Source organism: Arvicanthis niloticus, chromosome 15, assembly GCF_011762505.2.
Source record: "Arvicanthis niloticus isolate mArvNil1 chromosome 15, mArvNil1.pat.X, whole genome shotgun sequence".
Classification (NCBI taxonomy): domain Eukaryota; kingdom Metazoa; phylum Chordata; class Mammalia; order Rodentia; family Muridae; genus Arvicanthis; species Arvicanthis niloticus.
This window is the reverse complement of record NC_047672.1, coordinates 33,147,799-33,167,528: the sequence shown is the minus strand read 5'-3', so window position 1 is coordinate 33,167,528 and position 19,730 is coordinate 33,147,799. Positions and strand designations below refer to the sequence as shown.

Sequence of the window (19,730 nt, the reverse complement as noted above, 5' to 3'; positions counted from 1 at the left end):
TCTGCACTTGATTGCATGTTGCTTTGTATTTTCTTCTCACATATGTATTGTTTGTGTCCCCGACTGAAATGTGAGCTTTTTGAAGGCAGAAGCCATGCCTTTGGTTTCTTTTGTATTTCCCATAGCACCTTTTACTGTGCTCAGCAGAGAGTGGGCGTACAGTATATGTGTGGAATGACCTCCTGAGTGACCCTCCCTGGCTGGGCCTAAGATTAAATTCCCTCAAATGGAACAGTCCTAACCAACCCAGGACAGGTATTCTCCATCTGGCATGTTGGTTGCTTCTTTCGACTTGCTATTTTAAAATGGCTCCCTTCAACTTCTTTCTGTCCCCAATGTGGGGGACTTGCCACAGCTAATGATGTTCTCACTGTGTGTGTTCCAGGCCAGCCTGCGGACACCAGAACTGACCTGGGAGAGAGTAAGATCCCAAGTTGACCATGTGATCTGGCCTGATGGCAAGAGGATAGTACTGCTGGCAGAGGTAAGACTGAGGCTGACATGGAGCTACTCCACTGACAGGAGAGACGCCCTGCTCCCCTGGCCCGCATGTCCCCTGATCCTTTCAACTCTGTCTCTTAAGCACAAGTTTAACTAGTTTACCAGTGGATTTTACTTGTAATTGTGAAAGGTCTTTTCATTCAGCAATTAAATACCTATTCTAGTTCCTCACTTTCACCAATTATCCTGTCTCTGTCACTGCAGATTGAGTCAGGTGATAACTATTACTGTGGAAGGAGTTAGCAGATAGAGTCAATGCAGCTCACAGAGACAGTCTTTTGTGGGGTTTAATCAGTAAGCAAAGTACGTATTCCTGGCTGTAACTCGGGCTGTCTTTGGTAAGCTTTGGGAAAAGTCGTGTCTTTGCTGCTAGTGTCTCTATTTTAGTGTCTTTTGAACTGATGAACTGAGCCACGTGTAGCAGGTGCCCAGCTTATTCTGTTAATGTTGCTTGGTGGATAGTTCTTCCATCCTGTTCATCTAGCTCACACATATTTTTTTTTCCAGTACTAGGAATTGAACTCAAGTCCTCACGCATGTACACATGCTAGGCAGGAGCTCCACCACTGGGCTATATATTTCCAGTCCTTTTGTGGGAGGACGAGGGTATCATGTACATGTTACCTCTTGTGCTTGTGGAGTCAGAGGACAACTTGCAAGAGTCAGTTCTCTCCACCCTGTGGGTCTCAGGGACCAAAATTTGGTCCTCAGATTGGCAGGCAGCAGGTACCTTTACCTGCTGAGCCACCTCACTGGCCCTCACACTTAGTCTTGACTTTGATCTCTTGTAGCCTTTTGTCATCTCCTGTAGTGAAAACTCTGCCCACCTATCCTGGGATTCTTGGGTGCTGGGGCTGCTTCTTGTTTTTCCCATGAAGCTTTCTCTTTTAAGGAAAGGCCCCAAGTAAGTATGGAAATATAAACAAATCATCTCCTTATGTAGGGACACATAAAGCCAATTTTACATGTCCTTACTGTTGTTTTTATCTTTTGTCCTCATTTACCTGACATTCTTAAATACTTTAGGGCATGTCTGGGAAGGCCTGTGTATAGATGGATAGGAGAAGAACAGGTTGTTAAATGTTTATTAATAGCCTTGACGTCAGCCCCTGTCTGGCGACATTTCTAAACTGCCCTGGGAGGTCCCTCTTAGCAATTGTGGTGATAAAAGCTGGCACTAGAGGTGTTTTTGGCTATATAGCTGAGCAAAAACAGTAGTCAGGCTTCCTAGGAAGCAAAGCAAGAAAGGACAGCATGGGGGCAGGTTTTAGGTCTCTTACTGTCTTTATTGTCCACTCAGAATTCAAGGCTGCCTGCCTTTGGAGCAGAGAGCACAGAAATTGTCACAGCTTCCTAAATTCATAGGAATTTTTTCCTAAATCCATAGTTGTCTCCCTCCCAGCCTGGAGAGAGTGCCCCTTACCTTGACTCACTCCTTTTCTAAGATAGTCAAAAGAATGCCAACCCTCAGAAGAAGGGTATTTTGCTGCAGAGAATGGGAAAATTGAGAGAAATACAAGCCTTTGCACAATCATCAGTGTCCTGTGACTGCCTTTATTCCTTTTTATATAGCCCCAGAAATTGTTTGGAACATTTACCACATTTTCAGTGCTCTCATTTGGCTATTTCCAAAGAAGACATGCAAATGGCCAACAGACAAAGGGGGAAGTGTTCAGCATCACTAATCATCAGGAAAATGGAAATTAAGCCACAGTGAGGTATTACCTCATCCCAGTAAGAATTACCATTATCAAAGAGATAAAAGAGAAAATATAAAAAACAGGATGAGCTTCTCAGAAACTTCACAACAGAACTATTGTGTGTTCCCATAGTCCTATGGTCACACATCACAAGAAAACAAGTCAGCCTGTCAGATACATGCACTTCCTTCCTCATTATAAGCTGTTCACATCAGACCGGGAGTGGGACTGACTGACAGACAGACAGTACATGCAGTGGATATTGTTTTACTATAAAGTAAACTCCTGTCATTTGTTAATGTGACATAATGTTAAGTGAAGTCAGCCAGGCATAGACAAGTAATGCATATTCTCAATCCTGTGTAATCTATAAACATTGGTTATGGGGTCTGAAGTGGTGGTGCATGCCTGTAGTCTTGGCACTTAGGCAATGGAGACAGAAGAAGTAGGAGTTCAAGATCAGCTTTGACTAGTAAGCTTCAAGACAGCTTGGGGTACATAATAAGACTTTCATCACCAAAAGAAAAGGTTAAATCTAGCATGATTTATAATATCAAATAAATATAAATCAACAAGAGAATGCCCAAGTAAGCTGTAATAGTGCTATCCAGTGGATTTATGAGCCTTGTGTCCAGTACACTGATCTCATAGGAGTTGTGAAAAGAATAAATATTGGTAAGCCAGGCATACTAGAACACTTCTGTAATCTCAACAATTTAGGAGGCTAAGGCAGGAGAATTGAGAGTTACAGGCCAGCTTGCAGTTATATAATGAGTCTCTGTCTCAAACACACACACATATACACACACACATATACACACACACATACACACCACACATGCGCGCAATTGCCAGGGCTTGGAACTGTGGGTAGTTGGGGTTTGGCAGAGACTGATCAAATGTAAATAGTTCTGGTGTACTGTCAGCATACTGTGAATGTAGGTGACAGTTATGCACTGGACATTTTGAGAAGCTGGAAGAAAGGATTTAAAGAATGATGAGTGTTTGAAGAAATAGATAAATGTACTCTTGTATTGAAACATTACATGGTATCCCATAGGTAGTATAATTTTTGCTTTGATATATCAGCTAAAAATACATTTTGGATAAAAATCTTAAAACATTTAAAATATGGTGGCTTTGATCCCAGCACTTGGGAGGCAGAGGCAAAAGGATCTCTTGTGAGTTTGAGGCCAACATGGTCTACATAGCAAATTATAGGACAGCCAAAGCTATACACAGAGACCCTATCTAAAAAGAAAGAAGGAAAGAAAAAAGGAAGGAAGGGAGGGAAGAAGGAAGGAAGGAAAGAAGGAAGGAAAGAAGGAAGGAAAGAAAGAAAGAGAAAGAAAAGAGAAAAGGAAAAGAGAGAGAAAAGAAAAAGGAAATAAAATGAATTTTAAAAGGTATAATTCTTTTGCAAGTGCCCACTTTGTCTGCTTTGTCTAGCAGTCTCAATTGGGAAGGAACTGGAAATTGGTTTCATTCTTCCATCACTCCTCAGAGGCCACCAAGGGTCCTGTCTTAGTTAGGGTTTCTTTTTCCTCACAAAACATCATGACCAAGAAGCAAGTTGGGGAGGAAAGGGTTTATTCCACTTAAACACTTCCACATTCTGTTCATCACCAAAGGAAGTCAGGACAGGAACTCCCACAGGGCAGGAACCTGGAAACAGGAGCTGATACAGAGGCCATAGAGGGGTGCTGCTTACTGGCTTGCTTCCCCTGGCTTGCTCAGCCTGCTGTCTTATAGAACCCAGCACTCCCAGCCCATAGCACCACCCACAATGGGCTGGACCCTCCCACCCTTGATCACTAATTGAGAAAATGTCTTACAGCTGGATCTCATGGAGGCATTGCCTCAAGAGAGGCTTCATAGTCTATGATAACTCCAGCTTGTGTCAAGTTGACACACAAAACCAGCCAGTACAGGTTCTAATGCCCTTCTCCTTCACTTTTGATCACCAGGGCCGTCTGCTAAATCTAAGCTGCTCCACAGTGCCTACGTTTGTGCTCTCAATCACTGCTACCACTCAGGTAAGCTCTGCAGTGGAACAGGAGTGGGCTTAAGAGGGTCCTCAGAGAAGCCAGGTTTCACAGCTTTGGAAGGTGCATCAGTCAGTATACATGTTTCTGCTTTTTTAGGCTCTTGCCTTGATAGAACTTTACAATGCTCCTGAGGGTCGCTATAAGCAAGATGTGTACTTGTTGCCCAAGAAAATGGGTAAGTTGTTCTTTCTTCCCCATTCTTACCAAATTAGCTCACTGTCAAAAGCTCGGAGGCATTGACTTCCTGTGGGGTTGGTGGGGAGGTGAGGGAAGAAAATAAATGTTTGTCATATAAATTAGGAGCTAGAACTCTAGACTCTATTCCAAGGTGGTTGGTGTAATTTTTATACAGGTTTTTCTAGAGAGGGTCTTGCATTTTGTTGTGATTTGGAATACCTACCTGCGAATTATTTCGTTAGGGCCTATTGCATTGCATCACATTGTATGCTTTGAGACAGGGTTTCACAATGTAGTCAAGATTGGCATTGAACTCATTCCTGTTTCCTGTCTGGGATTACAGCATGTCCCATCATGCCTGGCCTACCAATTGAATTTTAAAGATTTTCTCTTTTAAGGCATGTATGTAAAAATCGCAAAGGAGGGGGAAAGTATTCTCCCAAAAAAAGAATATCTCTGGCCTTGTGATATCTGACTTATTCCAGTTCTAAGATGCTAAATAGCTTCTTCTTTTAAGGGATATAGGTTCCAGTTAAGAGTTAATTATGTGGGTGATTGATACAATAGAAACACTAAAATGTTTTAAATTTTCAAAGAGCTTATCTCAGGCACCTAAGGTGATACTTTGTGTTTATAAACTCAATAAATCAGCTCTGGTTTTGCTGTTACAAGTTGCTATATTGTCCCTTTAATACCGTTTGGATGGGTCTGGTATGGTGTATGATGGCACAGGTCTTTAATCCCAGTCAGTACTCAGGAGGCAAAGGCATGTGGACCTTGTGAGTTCAAGACCAGCCTAGTCTACATAGTATGTTTCAAGACAGACAGGGTTACATAAAGAAAACCTGTCTCAAAAAAAAAAAAAAAAAAAAAAAAAAAAAAAAAAAAAAAAAAACCCACAGTTTGGAAGGGTGTGGGATGAATAAAATGAATAGGGCAGTCTATATTCTCTTTGTATAATGAAGCTGTAAATACAGTGTATTCAAAAGTATAAAATGACTAAAGCAAAGCATATATTCCTAGCTCCTCCCCCAGTTTCCATGGGTGTTAATTTTTCTAGACTTATATTTAGTGTTTCTAGTATAGAGTAGTATAGATATCAAGGCAAAACTAAAGGTTGAGTTTCCCATTTATAAGTCCTGTGATGTCCCATCATTTCCTCCTTTTCTGGGTAAAAAGCTTCAGGGTGGTAAGAGTTACTGGAAATCAAGTCCCTGGACTTGAAGCTAAAGCCAATCATGCCTTAGAGTTGAGGACCTGAGAGCAAAAGTCAACTATTTTCCATCACCTCCAAGAACTACAACATGTCTTCCAATTTTGTAAGGCCTATCTTGAGGAGAACAACCAGATAGGAAGCATGAATTCTTATCCTATGATCTTTCTAGATGAGTATGTGGCAAGCCTACACCTGCCCACCTTTGATGCCCACCTGACAGAGCTGACAGATGAACAAGCCAAGTATCTGGGACTCAACAAGAATGGACCCTTCAAGCCTAACTACTACAGGTACCTTGGGCTCCCAGGAAATCAGAGAAGGCTGGGAGCAGAAGAGCTCCCAGAGTACTGCTGACCCTCAGATCTCAGAAAAAAACTGCACATTTCCTTCATGGCTCCCACCTCAGAATATTCTGAGATCTTCTTTAAACATTGATGTTTCCCCCCACCCCAAACCCCATAAATACTAGCCTTTTAAAATTACATTTTTTGTTTATTTTGTGATTGTGTGTGGAGGTGGAGGTGGGTGCATGTTCACGATGCATGTGTCCTGGTTGCACGTGTGGAGGTCAGAGGATAACCTGTGGGGGAGTAAGCTTTCCTTCTGCCTTGTGGGTCCTGGGAAGATTGCCAGGTTTGGTGGCAGGTGCTTCTATCCACTGAGCCTTCCTGATGGCCCATGGCCTTTTTTCACTGGTATGAAAAAGAGCCACAGATATCTATGCTTACCATATACACTAGAAAAGCCCTTGTCTCTCTATTACACCTTTAGGCAGGCTCCTTATGTTCCAGCCCCACCAGCAGATAACATCAGTTTCAACTTTCTTTTTCCCTCTAGGTATTAAGTTCCTGTAATGCAAGCCAGAAGACATGTTAAGGAATAGAACCAAGCCTTTTCTCCACTACTATCCAAGGAAGAACCCAGCAAGCTGCTTCTCCAATCAGAGCTGCCCGCCGTGCTCATCTTATGTGTTAGGTTATTTATTTATTAAAATCTAGAATCCTGTGCCTGTAGCCTTGGCCCAGAGTGTGGTTACTACTCCTGGGCCGTGAGAGCCACAGAGGACAGGCTGAGGAAGGAAAGAAGTGGGCCGACCATTCCTAGTGCAGCCTTCAAATGATCGCCCATGAATGGAGTCCTCAGCAATGGCCATTTCTCTTTCCAGGCTCAGGAGTTAGTTCAGGGATGCCAGACTCCTTGCTACTTAGGGTTTTCTGGAATAAATTTCAGCAGCTGCCTTTCTCAAAGCTTTGGTCCTTTCCCAGGTGAGGCCTTTTTGGAAGCCACTGAATTAACAAGGCCCGAATTCTCAACCTTGATAGTTACTATCACTGCCTTCCTTATAAAAAGGCTGGTGAGGCAGGAGTGGTAAGGTCTTGTAAGCTGCACCAAGAACTCAGCTGTGCCTGTGTCCGTGCCTACTGGGATCTCTTCTCTTACCCAGGACTCCTTTCTTCTTCCTTGAATACTAAGTCCATTTCAATGCTTTCTGATTCTAAGAGGATTGTGACTCCACGATCTTAACAGCTCTGGTGTTGGCCAGTCATTTGTTTTCCTTTCTAACCCTTCTAAACTCTGCTCAGGAAGTAGTCAGCCAGCTCCACTGGACCCGTAGTTCTGCTGCCTTCCCGTTTAACTGGACTGTTTCCTAGGAGGCCCCCTAGCCTGGCACTGTCAGAGAAGGAAAGCTCCAGAAGAGCCCATAGTGCTTCTGTTGTTGCCTGAAATGACCTCTGGAACTGAGTTGGCAAAGATGTTTGCTACAGGTTTGGGAGCTTGAGACTTTAGAGTGGGGTACAGCTTAATATCCTAAAGAAGCAAGTCTGTCTGTTTTCCAGGAAAGACTTTGCAGCCTGGCTGCAGAAGACAGGAGATATAAAGTGTGTCCAGATGATGAAACCTTGTTCGAGGGCTGGAGGTTAGCTCTGTGGTAAAGCACTTGCCTGGCATGGATAAGGCCCCATGCTCAGCCACTGGGAACTAGGGAAAGGGGTGAGGCACTAGTTTGAACCTCATCAGACATTCCTCCCTTTGGCTGTTGGCCTTGGTGAGAGTGAGATCTGCAACCTGATAGCTTATCTTTCTTTACTGCTGCCGTATCGTTATGATCTGGCCCATTCTGTTTAAGGATTCTGTTTCAGAGAGTTTCTTAAGTAACTCCAGCATTATAAAATAGTAATGTAAACAGTGTGAAGCTTCTCATTCTACCCAAGAGTTGGATATTCTGTGGAGATGGACTGGATGGTTTTGAGATTTCCACTGGGATCAGTTGGTTTCAAGAATTAAAACCTGGAGTGACCCTAGGAATCTTGAGTTGAATGAGTCCCTCTCATGGCCCTCCCTATTTAGAAGTTTTGTGTCTGTCTCCCATGTATCTCTTGCGTTGTTCTGCTTCAAAGTCTCAAGATCAAGGTCATTCAAACAGAAGACACCTAGAATCACTGAAACCTTCATCTAGATCATCTCCCCTGGCTCCACCATCTCCACTGTCCCTTGGTCTTTGTGTGTGCCCTGGAAGCTAGTCTGGAAGTGTCCTTAATTTCTAAGATAGGGAAACAGAACTTGAGTAGGTGGCTGTTTGCCTTATGAAGTGATATCCATTCTGGCTCACCCCCAGAAGATGGACTCTTCACAGGGCATCATCTGTTGCTGTATTCTGTTGTGTAAGGAGGATCATAAACACTGAAGATTTCACCGTGATAGTCAATTCTGTTTGCCTCATTCTGATTTCTTTATTAATAGAATGCATCACTCTCCCACTACCACCTCTGTTTTGTTTTTTTGTTGTTGTTGGGGTTTGTTGTTGTTGTCTCACTCTGCAACCCAGGCTGGACTCAAAGTAATGGCAGTCCTCCTTCCTTGGATTCCTGAAGCCATCTGCTACCATGCCTGGCCTCTTAATTGGATCTGTTTAGCAAAAATTCGTATCTCTGTGCCTCATCTTATGTCCAGAGCAGATTCCATTAGGCAGGTATCTGGCTTGGGCCCCAAATCATAACCTGGCGATTTTCTGCAAAGCCTGGCTCTCTATGGAGCTTCCTATGGCTGGTATTTACACAGTACACCCTGCCACACCATAGTGAAGAGATCTGCTCCAAATAGAAAAGGGGCAACATGGGTTTCTAAGTTATGTTGCACCTGGCTGCCCATAGTGAGGTATCTGCCTATGAGTTGCAGATGACATTTATTCCCTTCTCTCTGGAGACTTCTGTGTCATCAACCATTAAGAAAGTAGCCAGAAATAGGGATGTAAGTCAGTGATAGGACACTTGATTAGCATGTGCCAGGCCCTGGGGCAAATCCCCAGTACTTCGGGCTTGTGGAGAGTTGGGAAGAGAGATAAAAGGTAGCCCAGGACTCCCACCCAGGTTCTGTCCTAATACTGGAACCAAATCATTGTTCTCTCTAACCTTGGAATAAGAGCAGATGGCTTCTTATTCCAACTCTTCCTCTTACAAGCACTCTAGCTACAGGAGACAAAAAAAGAAGGCTGTCTCTGGTTATGTGGCCCTGGGCAGAGGGGAAATATGCCATTTATCTACAATGACTTTGAGCTACTTCAAGGTCTTCTTGCTGTCTTAGTGGAAATATTGTTTCCTTTTTCTTCTTGTTAAACAAAATGCCTCTAATCTACCTTCCCTCTGCCCTCCTCCCTCCTCATGTTACTCTCCTGGGAGAGCAAGGCTCCCCATGGCCACACACTCCTGCAAAGCTTTTTTTGCTGCTTGGCTTTTCTCTGAACAGATCTGAAATTGCTGCTCCTGTGGTTTCCTCAGAATTAACTTTGTCATGGTTTTAAAAAAAATCAGAATGCATTGTTGCATTAAGCTTTTTTAATAAAGGAAAATTATGGGAAGAAAATAGGTAACACCAGCAAATTATATATTGACATTGACAAGTCTAAACATATATATATATATGCATATATATGTAAAACACATACATATCTATATAAATAATCATCTAGTTCTTACTGTCATCTTACTGAATGGATCGAAGCCTCTAAGGATCACCAGTTCTGAGAAGCTCTTGGAAATCTTTATGTCTAAGTGATTGTATTAGATCAGCAATAATGACTATGTAATCTCAAAAAATAAAGTATTCTTAAAACTGGTCTGTGTCCTGAGAATACCACTTGCTTATGTGAACTATGAATTCAGAGGTGAGAAGTATGTGGACAAAAAAATAACAAGGCTACCTGCCGTAGGATGAAGATGTGAAAAGCTGATGTGTTGTGTAGGTGTGTTTGACCATCACCCTGAGAGTCTTGTTTTACACTGAGACACTGCTAACAAATATCCTCCCCCACCACCCCTCCTTGACCCACACCTGGCTATGTGTATAAGGAACACACCTCTGAACCACAACCTTGAGGAGGTGACAACTCTGAGATTAAGATAAAAAAAACTCTAAAGCATGGATCTAGGTCATCCAATTCCACTGTGTTGCCTGGAGTCTGACTGTATCCAGCCATAGGAAAGAAAGAGGAAGGAAGGGAGGGAAGGAGGGAGGGAGGAAGGAAGGAAGGAGAAAAAGAGAAAGGGGCCAGATAGAGATTTATCTTTTAAATCGGTAACTAAAATATGACTGCAGTTGCTTGTTCTGCCTCAACCTTTGGTAGGGTAGCCATTAGGGATAATTTGGGAACTGTGTATTTCTTTTATCTATGTTAACGTCTTATTAGCCTGTTGTATTAAAAAAAAAAAATACTACTTAAAGTAGGACTGGAGAGGTAACCCAGTGGTTAAGAGTTTTGGCTGTTCTTTCAGGTGACCCAGGTTCAATTCCTAACACCCATAAGTTAGCTCACCAGTGTTTGTTACTCCAGCTCCTAGAGATCCAACACCCTCTGCTGGTACTGCAATATACTCAAGAAAGAAAGAGAGAGAGAGAGAGAGAGAGAGAGAGAGAGAGAGAGAGAGAGAGAGAGAGAGAGAGAGAAAGGAAAGAAAGAAAGAAAGAAAGAAAAGAAAAGGAAGGGGAGATACACTTAAAGATACTAGTGCACACCAATTCTGCATAACCTCCAGTTCTGGGTTTCAGACTAGGGTTCTTTATAGCCTCTGCTGCATCTGCCTACTAGTCTAGAAAACACAGCACTTGAAGACTTCTGCAACGTATTTTTAAGCTGTCTCAGTGCCAGGTACCATCTATTTAATGAAGTATTTTACCTTTGTAAATTAGCATGCTTAAATGGAGAAAGGAGTGTGTTTTATGACTAATTATTCCTATTTTTACCATCAACCTTCCATCAGAAGCCTAAGTTTGGAAGTAAAGACCTGAGTTTTGGGACAGAGGAATTTGGTAGTATAGTGTAGGGTGTTTTTTTATTATTATTATTGTTGTTTAAAAGTTTTAAGTTATATATCTGTGTATGGGTATGTACATGTGAGTGCAGGTGCCTGTGGAAGCCAGAACTACCTACAGGTGGTTGTGAGCCACCTGGTAGGTACTGGAAACTGAACTCAGGTTCTCTGGAAAAGCATCAAGTGCTCTTAACCACTGATCCATCTGTACCAGCTCTAATAGTACAGATTTTAAAATACTGACAGCATAGACCAGCCTGACATTATCTCCCACTTCTCCCATTATCTGCACTTCTGGTTGCTTCTGTGTCCAGGGGTATTCATGATTGTTACTCTTTGGTAAATAAGCTGAATGACCTACAGTTTCAAAGTTTTCAGTTGATTTAAGTTTCTTATGATTTCATCCAGTTTTTTCCCCCAGACACCTTCCTCTTCATGACAAGTTCTGAATATCTATCTGGGCTTATACTGAGCAGATAGATGTCCAATCTTTGCTGCTTTACCATTCACTAGACAAAGATTACATTCTGATTCTTTGAAAGCTTCAAATTCTCAAGTCCCATCTCCAAAAGCAAAGCCAGATGGAGCTCTAGGCTCAGCAGTTGCCTTTGGATAGAAGCCATGGTAAGAGGACCTCAGTCCTAGTCCAAACATCAGTCTCTGCTCTTTGCCCTCTGTCCTAGGGATTAGCAGGAAAAGGAAGGCCTCAAAATGAGACCCTGTGAGGACATTACTGACTGGCTGGATTCACAAGAGAATCATTTCTGGGACTATCAGTCCTAGATTCCTAAGTGTCACTGCTTAAGATGACAGGTACAGGAGAGATAGACAATGAACTCTTTAGTAAGAAACCCAGTGAGCTGTGCTATGTATGTATAGCAAGCGTGTCACACTAAAGCAAGGATAAACTGGGCATGGATTGTGAATTTTAATGTAGATTGTACATTTTTAAGAGTTTTAACAAATTATACCCAGAAAAATCAAATAGTTTGTGCTTTGAGCCAAAGGCTTTCTTGGAAATTCACATGAGGTTGTTTACAAAGTCAAGGTATTACAACAGGAGATTTTTGCTCCCCAGGGGACAGATTGCAGTGTTTAAAGACATTTTTGGTTGTCATAACGAAGAGGAAAATGCTGCTGGCATCTTCTGGGGACAGCCAAAAGCTCTACTGAACAGCTTAAAACACATAAATAATTTTTCTGTCCAAATGTTAATAGCCCATAGATTGTGAACCCCTGTGTTACATGGACACTCCCATAAATAATTTTTCTGTCCAAATGTTAATAGCCCATAGATTGTGAACCCCTGTGTTACATATACAGAAATGTGGTATGCAAAAGCCAACAAAGAGCCAGGCACGGTGGTGCACTCCTGTAATCCCAGAACTCTGGGGAAAGGAAGATCAGGAGTTCAAAGTCATCTTCAGTTAAACCATGTCTCAAGCTAGCCTGAGCTACATGAGACTGAGACTCAAGAAAAAAATAAACGAAAAATCACAGTGAAGCTTGGCCCTCCACAGAAGCTTACATCCACAATGGAGTATGAGTGGCAATGGAGGACAGGTGACATGCTGGGGATCATGAAAAGTACCCAGAAATTTCCAAGGAATATAGTCTTTGTTGACGTCCCCCTCCCCCGAAGAAAGAAAGTTGAAGGCCTGGGGAGATGGCTCAGTGGTTAAAACCACAAATTGCTTTTGCAGAGGAACTGAGATGGTGGCTCCCAACCATCTGTAACTTGAATCCCAGGACATCTAACTCCCTCTTCTAGCCTCCATGGGCACCAGGAAGCATTTGGTGCACAGACAAAATACTCATATAAATAAATAATACATTTTTTTAAAGAAATGGGGTTAAGGTGTATACAATGTCTCATGTCTGGAATCTGAGTACTTGGGGATAACGAAGAATTACCATGAGTTGGAGGCCTGGCTAGCTACATAGTTCTAGGCTGCAATGTGAGACCATGTCTAAAAAGATCGGAATTATCCCTAAGATATAGGAAAGGAAAAATAATTCCATTGTTTGAAGAGAATACAATACTACAGTTTGGGATCCCAGCAAAGTTGGTTTAATAGCAACACACCTAATACAGTAAGGAGGGTCAAAGGAAAAAAAAAAAAAAAAAACTAGAGATGAAAGGGTCATCTTAAAAAGCAGTGGCTGTGCTGGGTGGTTTTGTGTGAACTTGACACCAGCTAGAGTCATTTTGGAAGAGGGAATTTCCATTGAAGAAAAACGCCCCAGCAGATTGACCTGTGTTCAAGTTCATGGGGCATTTTCCTGTTTGATGGTTGGTGTGGAAGGGCCTGGCTCGCTGTAAGCATTGCCACCACTGAGCTGTATAAAAAAGCAGGTTGAGAAAGCGAGGAGGGACAGTAAGCAGCATTCCTCCGCAGCTTCTGCTTCCCTAAGTAATGAACCCTCTCCTACCCAAGTGACTTTTGGTCATGGATTTTATCACAGCAATTGAAACACAGAGACTGTAGTAAACCGAGAGAACGGAAGTTTCTTCTATAGAGCAGCATACTTACTATCCTGAGACAAGCCTCAATATAATACTTTGGTGTTCTCTACTTTTCAGGATTTCCTCATTAGTTTAAAAAAAAATTGGATGTGTGAAAAAAAAAAACTGTCAGAAAGAGGTGTGGTGCCCAGAAAACACTTGAAATGCTTGGCACTGTCCCAACTCAATGATTACTGCCATGGGTTACTGTAGCAATTTGGTCCCTCGCATTCCTTTCATTCATCGTCAAGCCATACCTGTCAATATATTTAAATATTATCAGGAGAGGACCGAATCCACAGTTTTCAACTGTCCGGTTACCTTCCGGTTACCTTTAGCTCTTAAGGTGTAGGGGATTTTTTTTCTTCTTAATTTAAATATGTATTCGTTGGTATATGTGGGAATAGGAGAGGGCACCAAGGAACATGTGTGGAGATCATGTGTCAGAAGACAACTTTTGGCTGTTCATTATCTCCTTCCACCATGTGAGGTCCCTGGGATCCAACTCAAGATTTTAGGCTTAGATTAGGAGTGTTTTAGAAAGGGGAAAAAAAGAATAGCGGGTGAGGGTGGGAACCTGCTATCTATTCGCACCACAAAGAAGGCGCCCACAGAGCTGGGGACAAATGACAGGGAGCAACCCCTCAAGGGCATCAGGGATTTCAATTACTTCCCTCTCTCAACTCCCATTCTCCCCGCCAAGAGTTCTCTTCAGAGAGCTTCCAGAGAGGAGAAGTTTGTGGTGTGGTGGCTCAGGCTATCCCGAAGGCCAACCCTTCTCTGCGACAAAGAGGGATGTTAGGGGCATGCAGCAGCCTAGATGGGGGGTCCGGGTCTATGACAATGCCTAAACGTAGGTGCGTTGGAACAGGGGTGGAGACTAGGGCTCTCAGGAAAAGGCCGCTATGTGGGACAGCACTGAAAGGAGCATGTAGCACGAAGCTAAGCTGCCTTGAGCTCAGGGTCCAGGATTCGAATCGTGAAGCAAGACGTGGAGCCTACTAGTCTCAGGCTACCAGCAACAGAGCAATAAAAATGCCGGGGGTTCGTGGGGAAAATATTCCTTGAAAGAGCCCCCACCTCCAGCTGGCTGATCAGCCAATCGCATCGTGGGGGCGGGGCCACAGAGAGTAGCTACAGCCAATCGGAGTTTAGGGGGCAGGGCCTGGTTCCGGGCGCGCGCTGTGGCGGGGTCGCCCCGGGCAGAGATCTTGGAGCTGCGGTAGGGAGCCGCTGAGGCGAACCGCTGAAGGGAACCTTCCAGGCATGGACGACCCCGCGGCTCCGGGGCCCGCCGGCTCTCCTGCTAATGACAACGGCAACGGCAATGGCAACGGCGGCAAAGGGAAGCCGGCTGTGCCCAAGGGCCGGGAAGCGTTCCGCAACCAGCGGCGGGAGTCGGAGGTGAGGAACCCGGAGATATCCGCCAGCGGGAAGCGGCGGCTGAGGTGAAGCGGCCCACAGCCGCTCCCTTCCCGCTGCGGGTCGCCCGCTCTCTAGCTTGGCCTGCGGTTTTCCTAACCCGCGCGAAGAGCGTAACAGATACTTTCCAGATACTTGACAGCTGCCGCCGGGTGAAGCCGGAATTTGGATCCCGGTGTATTGATGGGGAGCCAGCGGGAAGAGGTGCAGGGACTGGACGGAGGGGCGGGAGCCCGAGCTCGCCGCGGGAGGGTAGGGCGGGCAGGCGGGCAGCACGCCCTCCCACTTCTGACTGCAGCAACTGGCTCTAGACTGGACCAGACCGGACTGGAGCACCAGCCTTCCCTTGCCATCTCCTGCCCTCGGGGTGATGGCGGTGGCTTAGAGAGCGCCTTCCGTGAACAGCTCGCCCCTTTCTAGGAGGGTTAAAAGAGACATAAACCAGGGCAACCTTTGAGTGCAGCTGTCCCAGGATGCAGCAAGAGGGATGGCTATTTAAATATCTTCCTCCTCTTCTTAAAAAGAAAAAGAATCTAACTAGGACATGGAAAGGAATGGTTTATTATTATTCCCCCACATCTTATCTAGCCATATTCCATCTATCAACCAAGAGCAAAACTACATCCGAGCAGGGACTCAAGGGAACGAAATGTGTGTGGAAGGGATTGTGAAGGTCATCTGGTTTGGCCTTTTTTTGATTAGATTTCATCTTAATTTAATTATTAGAGACAACCCAGGGCAAAGGCTATTGACAACAGGGCTTCACTGGTAGGGCTTGAACTCAGTGTAGCTGAGGAGAGCTTTGAACTCCTGATCCTCCTGCCTCTGTTTTGCAAGTGTTAGGATTACAGTGTATGCTACCACAGCCTAACCTTTCATTTTACTACTTAAGAAGACACAGGTTTGGGAGATGTGGCTCAGAAGTGGAGGGTTTGCATAGCTTACGAAAGATTCTAAATTGATCCTCAGCACCAGAAAGGGGGTCTGGTCATCTAGAGATAAAAGGTAAAAGAGAGAAAACCAACTCTCCTTAGATCAGACACTTGGCAGACAGAGTGAGTGGCCAAGACCACCAAGTTTCAGTGTCTTGTAGGCCAGTTGTTTGTTTGTTTGTTTGTTTGTTTGAGTGCCTCCATTTATTATCTGTGTGGCTTTGTAAAACGGGGTTACTACTGCATAACTCAGAGGGTTGAGATAATCGAACATAAAGCCTTTACAACAGTTCATGTAATTAATTGGTCAGTACTTATATAACTGTCATCATTCTTGTTAAGGGGCAGAGGGAGTCCTAGTCTGAGGTGATTCATTTAAATAATATTTCACAGTTTCCAAAGTGATTAATTTATCTATTTGGTTACTTGTTGTGCAGAGAACAAAACTAGCATACACACTGCCATTAAGTTCTCACCCCCAGTTCCTGTTTTCTAAAAGGTAAAAGTGGAGAGGGGGAAATTGTCCCCAAAGTCACCACCTTGCACAGACAAGGTTTCCTTGCTGGGAATTTTCTTTTAGAAGTACCTTTTACCTCCTTCCTCAAGAGAAACATTGGTCTGTTTTTCAGTGAAGGAAAAGATTAATTTTGGCTCATGGTTTCAGAGGTCTGTTGTGGCGAGGGCATGTTGGAGGAGAGCTGTTCATATCTTGGCAGCACAAAACAGAGGAAGTGAAACATTGCTCTTGATCATATATTTTGAGGGGCTAGCCATGAAGTTACTAGGTGCTAATGATGTCAGTGAATAAAGCAGGAGTGTCTTTGACCTAGAGCTAGCATTCCAGGAAGGATGGAGAGACACAGTATGCAAATAAATGACCACAGAGTTTAGGCTGGATCTCCCTTCTGAAGTAGAGGCACAATCCCCACCTGTCACAGCCTCCTTCAGGAAAAGGCTCTCATAGTGTTGCCTTTGCCAGTGAGCCAGTGTAGACATCCAGAGTTTTCCCCTGATGCTGCTGTTTACCTCCTGAATTTGCGCAGCTATTATAGTCTTCATGCTTGGAAATGAACAACTGCAGTAATCGTCTCTGTCTGGGCTCATTGTCTACAAAAGCCTTGCTGGAAAAATTAGTGTTACTTCCACCTTCCAAGGCAAAGGAGATGCTTGTCAGTATGTCCCCTGTCATCTTTGCAGTGCCCAGATCTACTTTTCCTCTCATCTTTGTTTTCCAGTAAAGAAAGTCCTTAGGAAAGATAGCTTTCTTTTCTAGAACTCCTGAAAATTTTGCTAGAAGAGAATTACAGTTGGCACGAATCAAGAGGGCTATATATATGCTAAGGGCATTTCTAGTACTTAACTCTTAGTCTTTACAATGACCCAGTGAAGAAAGTCTTACTATTGTCCTCTTTTATGGGTGAGAAAACTGAGCATTTTCCAACAATAGTTACTGATGCCAACTGAATGTCCTACACATAAATTCAATTCTGACACGAATTGCCCAGAGTTAGTGCACACACAAGATTGCCCCCAATTCATGTGCAAGCCACCACTGAAGTTCCTAGGTTGTATACAATTCTACCTGGCCAACTGCAAACTCAGGTTACTATTACTCCTTTTAAGTTTGGTTGATAATTTGCTAGAATGACTAAACTTGGGGGTGTTTATATTTAAGATTCTAATTTTTAAATAAAAGGTGTAAATCAGAAACAACCAAATAGAAGAAGCTCATAGACAGGGTATGGGCTTGGGTGGGTATAGAGCTCTGTGTTCTGAGAGTCACCACCCTCTTAGCACAGCCAGTTTTAGTTTGTTTTAAGATAGAGTTTCTCTGTATAGAACTGGCTGTCACCTGGAACTCACTGTGTAGACCAGGCTGGCCTCAGACTCAGAGATCCGCCTATCACTGCCTCCCAGGTGCTGGGATTGAAGGCATGGACCACTAAGCCTGAGCACAGCCTTTTTTTTTTTTTTTTTTTTTTTTCATTAATACCAAACTGCAAGTTATTGTTCCAGGAATCTTCTCACCCCCATCTGGCCCCTTTCTGTTTTTTTGTTTGTTTGTTTGTTTGTTTGTTTTTTTGAAAAAAAAATGAAATTGAAGTATATTCTTTCTTTGGCAACCTCTTTTCCCATTACCAGAAATTTTTTCTCTATTATAGGGCTCTGTGGACTGCCCTACTCTGGAGTTTGAATATGGAGATGCAGACGGACATGCAGCAGAATTGTCAGGTATGAATAGATGGGTCAGTAGTGAGTGGGAATATGCTCAAGGGGAGGGAGAACAGGCCTATAATATCCCCTGAGAGCTTGTCTGGCTCTATCAAAGAGCTAGTGAACAAGGGCTGTTATTATCTTCCTTTCCCCAACCCAACACAAGTGACTCTTTCATATCTCCTGTGAATTCTTGATCATAGTAGACTTCATTTGTTCAGTCTGTTCCTCCTTCCTAGTAATTCTTTTTCTTTTACTGTACTGATTTGCTCTCAAATCACCTCTCTCTTCCTATAATCGCTGTGTTTGCATGTCTATTCTCTCTTCCACCTTTATTTTAAAATCACACTCTGTCTCTGTCTACCCATCCTTATTCCTTCTCCTAATACTTGCCCTTATTAAAATTCCAGCCACAGCTGAAGGAGATTACAGGTAATTGGCTGGCTGAGTAAGGCTGGACACATCACCTACACCAGTCATGGTCAAGCTCTGCTGTAGGTATTCGTGAGCTGGGGTTAAATGATTACATTCTTTTCTCAATTCTGGGCTGCTTCTTCCTGTCTGGAATTTTAGACTAGGGCAAACGTGATCTCCTCACATCGAGGGCCTCCGTATCACACGTGCTATGAATGCTAGTTATTAATAAATGAGTTTTGGGTGGAGATGGTGTGAAAGTTAAATATTCTGTCACATGGAAATGACACTTTGAGACAAGATTTTTCAGATAAAAAGACAAACATTTTGCAGAAGTTCTGGTGAATAAGCACAGGGAATAAATTTTGCAGTGAGTGACAGAAATAGCGAGGTTTAATAATGAACAAAGGACCAGAATCTAGAATGTGAATCTGTAGAGAAAGAAAGAGATAAACAAAAAAGAGATGACTAATCTGACAGAGAAGTAGACGAAGAATAAGAACTCACAGGAAAGAAAATCAGGAATTCAATAGATATATGAAGGGACATGTATGAGGCTGTTGAATTCACAGAACCACAAAAGAGTTTGCGTGTGTATGTCTGTGTGTCTGTGTGTCTGTCTGAAAAGATATTCAAGGGTTTTTTTTTTTTCATTTTATTTTTTTATGTGCATTGGTGTTTTGTCTGCACGTATGTCTGTGTGAGGGTGTTGGATCCCCTAGAATTGAAGTTACAGACAGAGTGAGCTGCCGTGTGAGTGCTGGGAATTGAACCCAGGTCCTCTGGAAGAGCAGCCAGTGTTCCTAACTGCTAAGCCATTTCTCCAGCCCAAATTTATTAATTAATGAAGAAAAAATATTTTAAAAAACAAGATATTATTTCACAACCATTAAACTGCAAAATTTAAAGGCTGGCAAGATGGATCAGCAGGTAAGGCCATAGTCACAACTCATGGCCTGAGTTTGCATCTCAGACTCAGATGGTGGTGGAAGAAGAGAACTGACTCACACAGGTTATCTTCTGACTTCTGTATGTGCCGTATGGCACTCATACCCATACAGATACATACAAAATTAATTATCTAATTAATTAAATGTTTAAAAAAACTTCAAAGGCCTAATGAACAATTTTCCACATAGCTATGTGTAGCAGTATGAAGGTGCAAAGTATAAAATTGGAAAGCAATTAGGTCATATCTAATAAAGTTGAAGATGTGCACATATTATGACCCAGTAATTTTATTCCTAGATGTTCAGTCTAAAGAACTTTATACTTGGGCACAAGAAAGTGTTTA

General features: G+C 43.1%; 2 protein-coding genes across 8 annotated transcripts in view; both read left to right on the top strand.

The window, feature by feature from the left end:
• The window catches only part of Ahcyl2 (adenosylhomocysteinase like 2), a 157,205-nt gene extending 147,450 nt beyond the window's left edge, over positions 1-9,755 (top strand). For all 7 annotated transcript variants that reach the window (XM_034518996.2, XM_034518995.2, XM_076913593.1 and 4 more), the window contains 5 exons: positions 386-484; positions 4,169-4,237; positions 4,346-4,424; positions 5,812-5,932; positions 6,480-9,755. In XM_034518996.2, the coding sequence (XP_034374887.1) occupies positions 386-484; positions 4,169-4,237; positions 4,346-4,424; positions 5,812-5,932; positions 6,480-6,486 (375 nt within the window). In that variant the 3' untranslated portion in view covers positions 6,487-9,755. The remainder of the gene's footprint in view (positions 1-385; positions 485-4,168; positions 4,238-4,345; positions 4,425-5,811; positions 5,933-6,479) is intronic.
• A 4,886-nt stretch (positions 9,756-14,641) lies between these two features.
• Strip2 (striatin interacting protein 2) overlaps positions 14,642-19,730 on the top strand; it is a 37,904-nt gene continuing 32,815 nt past the window's right edge. Inside the window, exons 1-2 of the mRNA XM_034518754.2 lie at positions 14,642-14,858; positions 17,971-18,040. Of these exons, the coding sequence (XP_034374645.1) occupies positions 14,721-14,858; positions 17,971-18,040 (208 nt within the window). The 5' untranslated portion in view covers positions 14,642-14,720. The remainder of the gene's footprint in view (positions 14,859-17,970; positions 18,041-19,730) is intronic.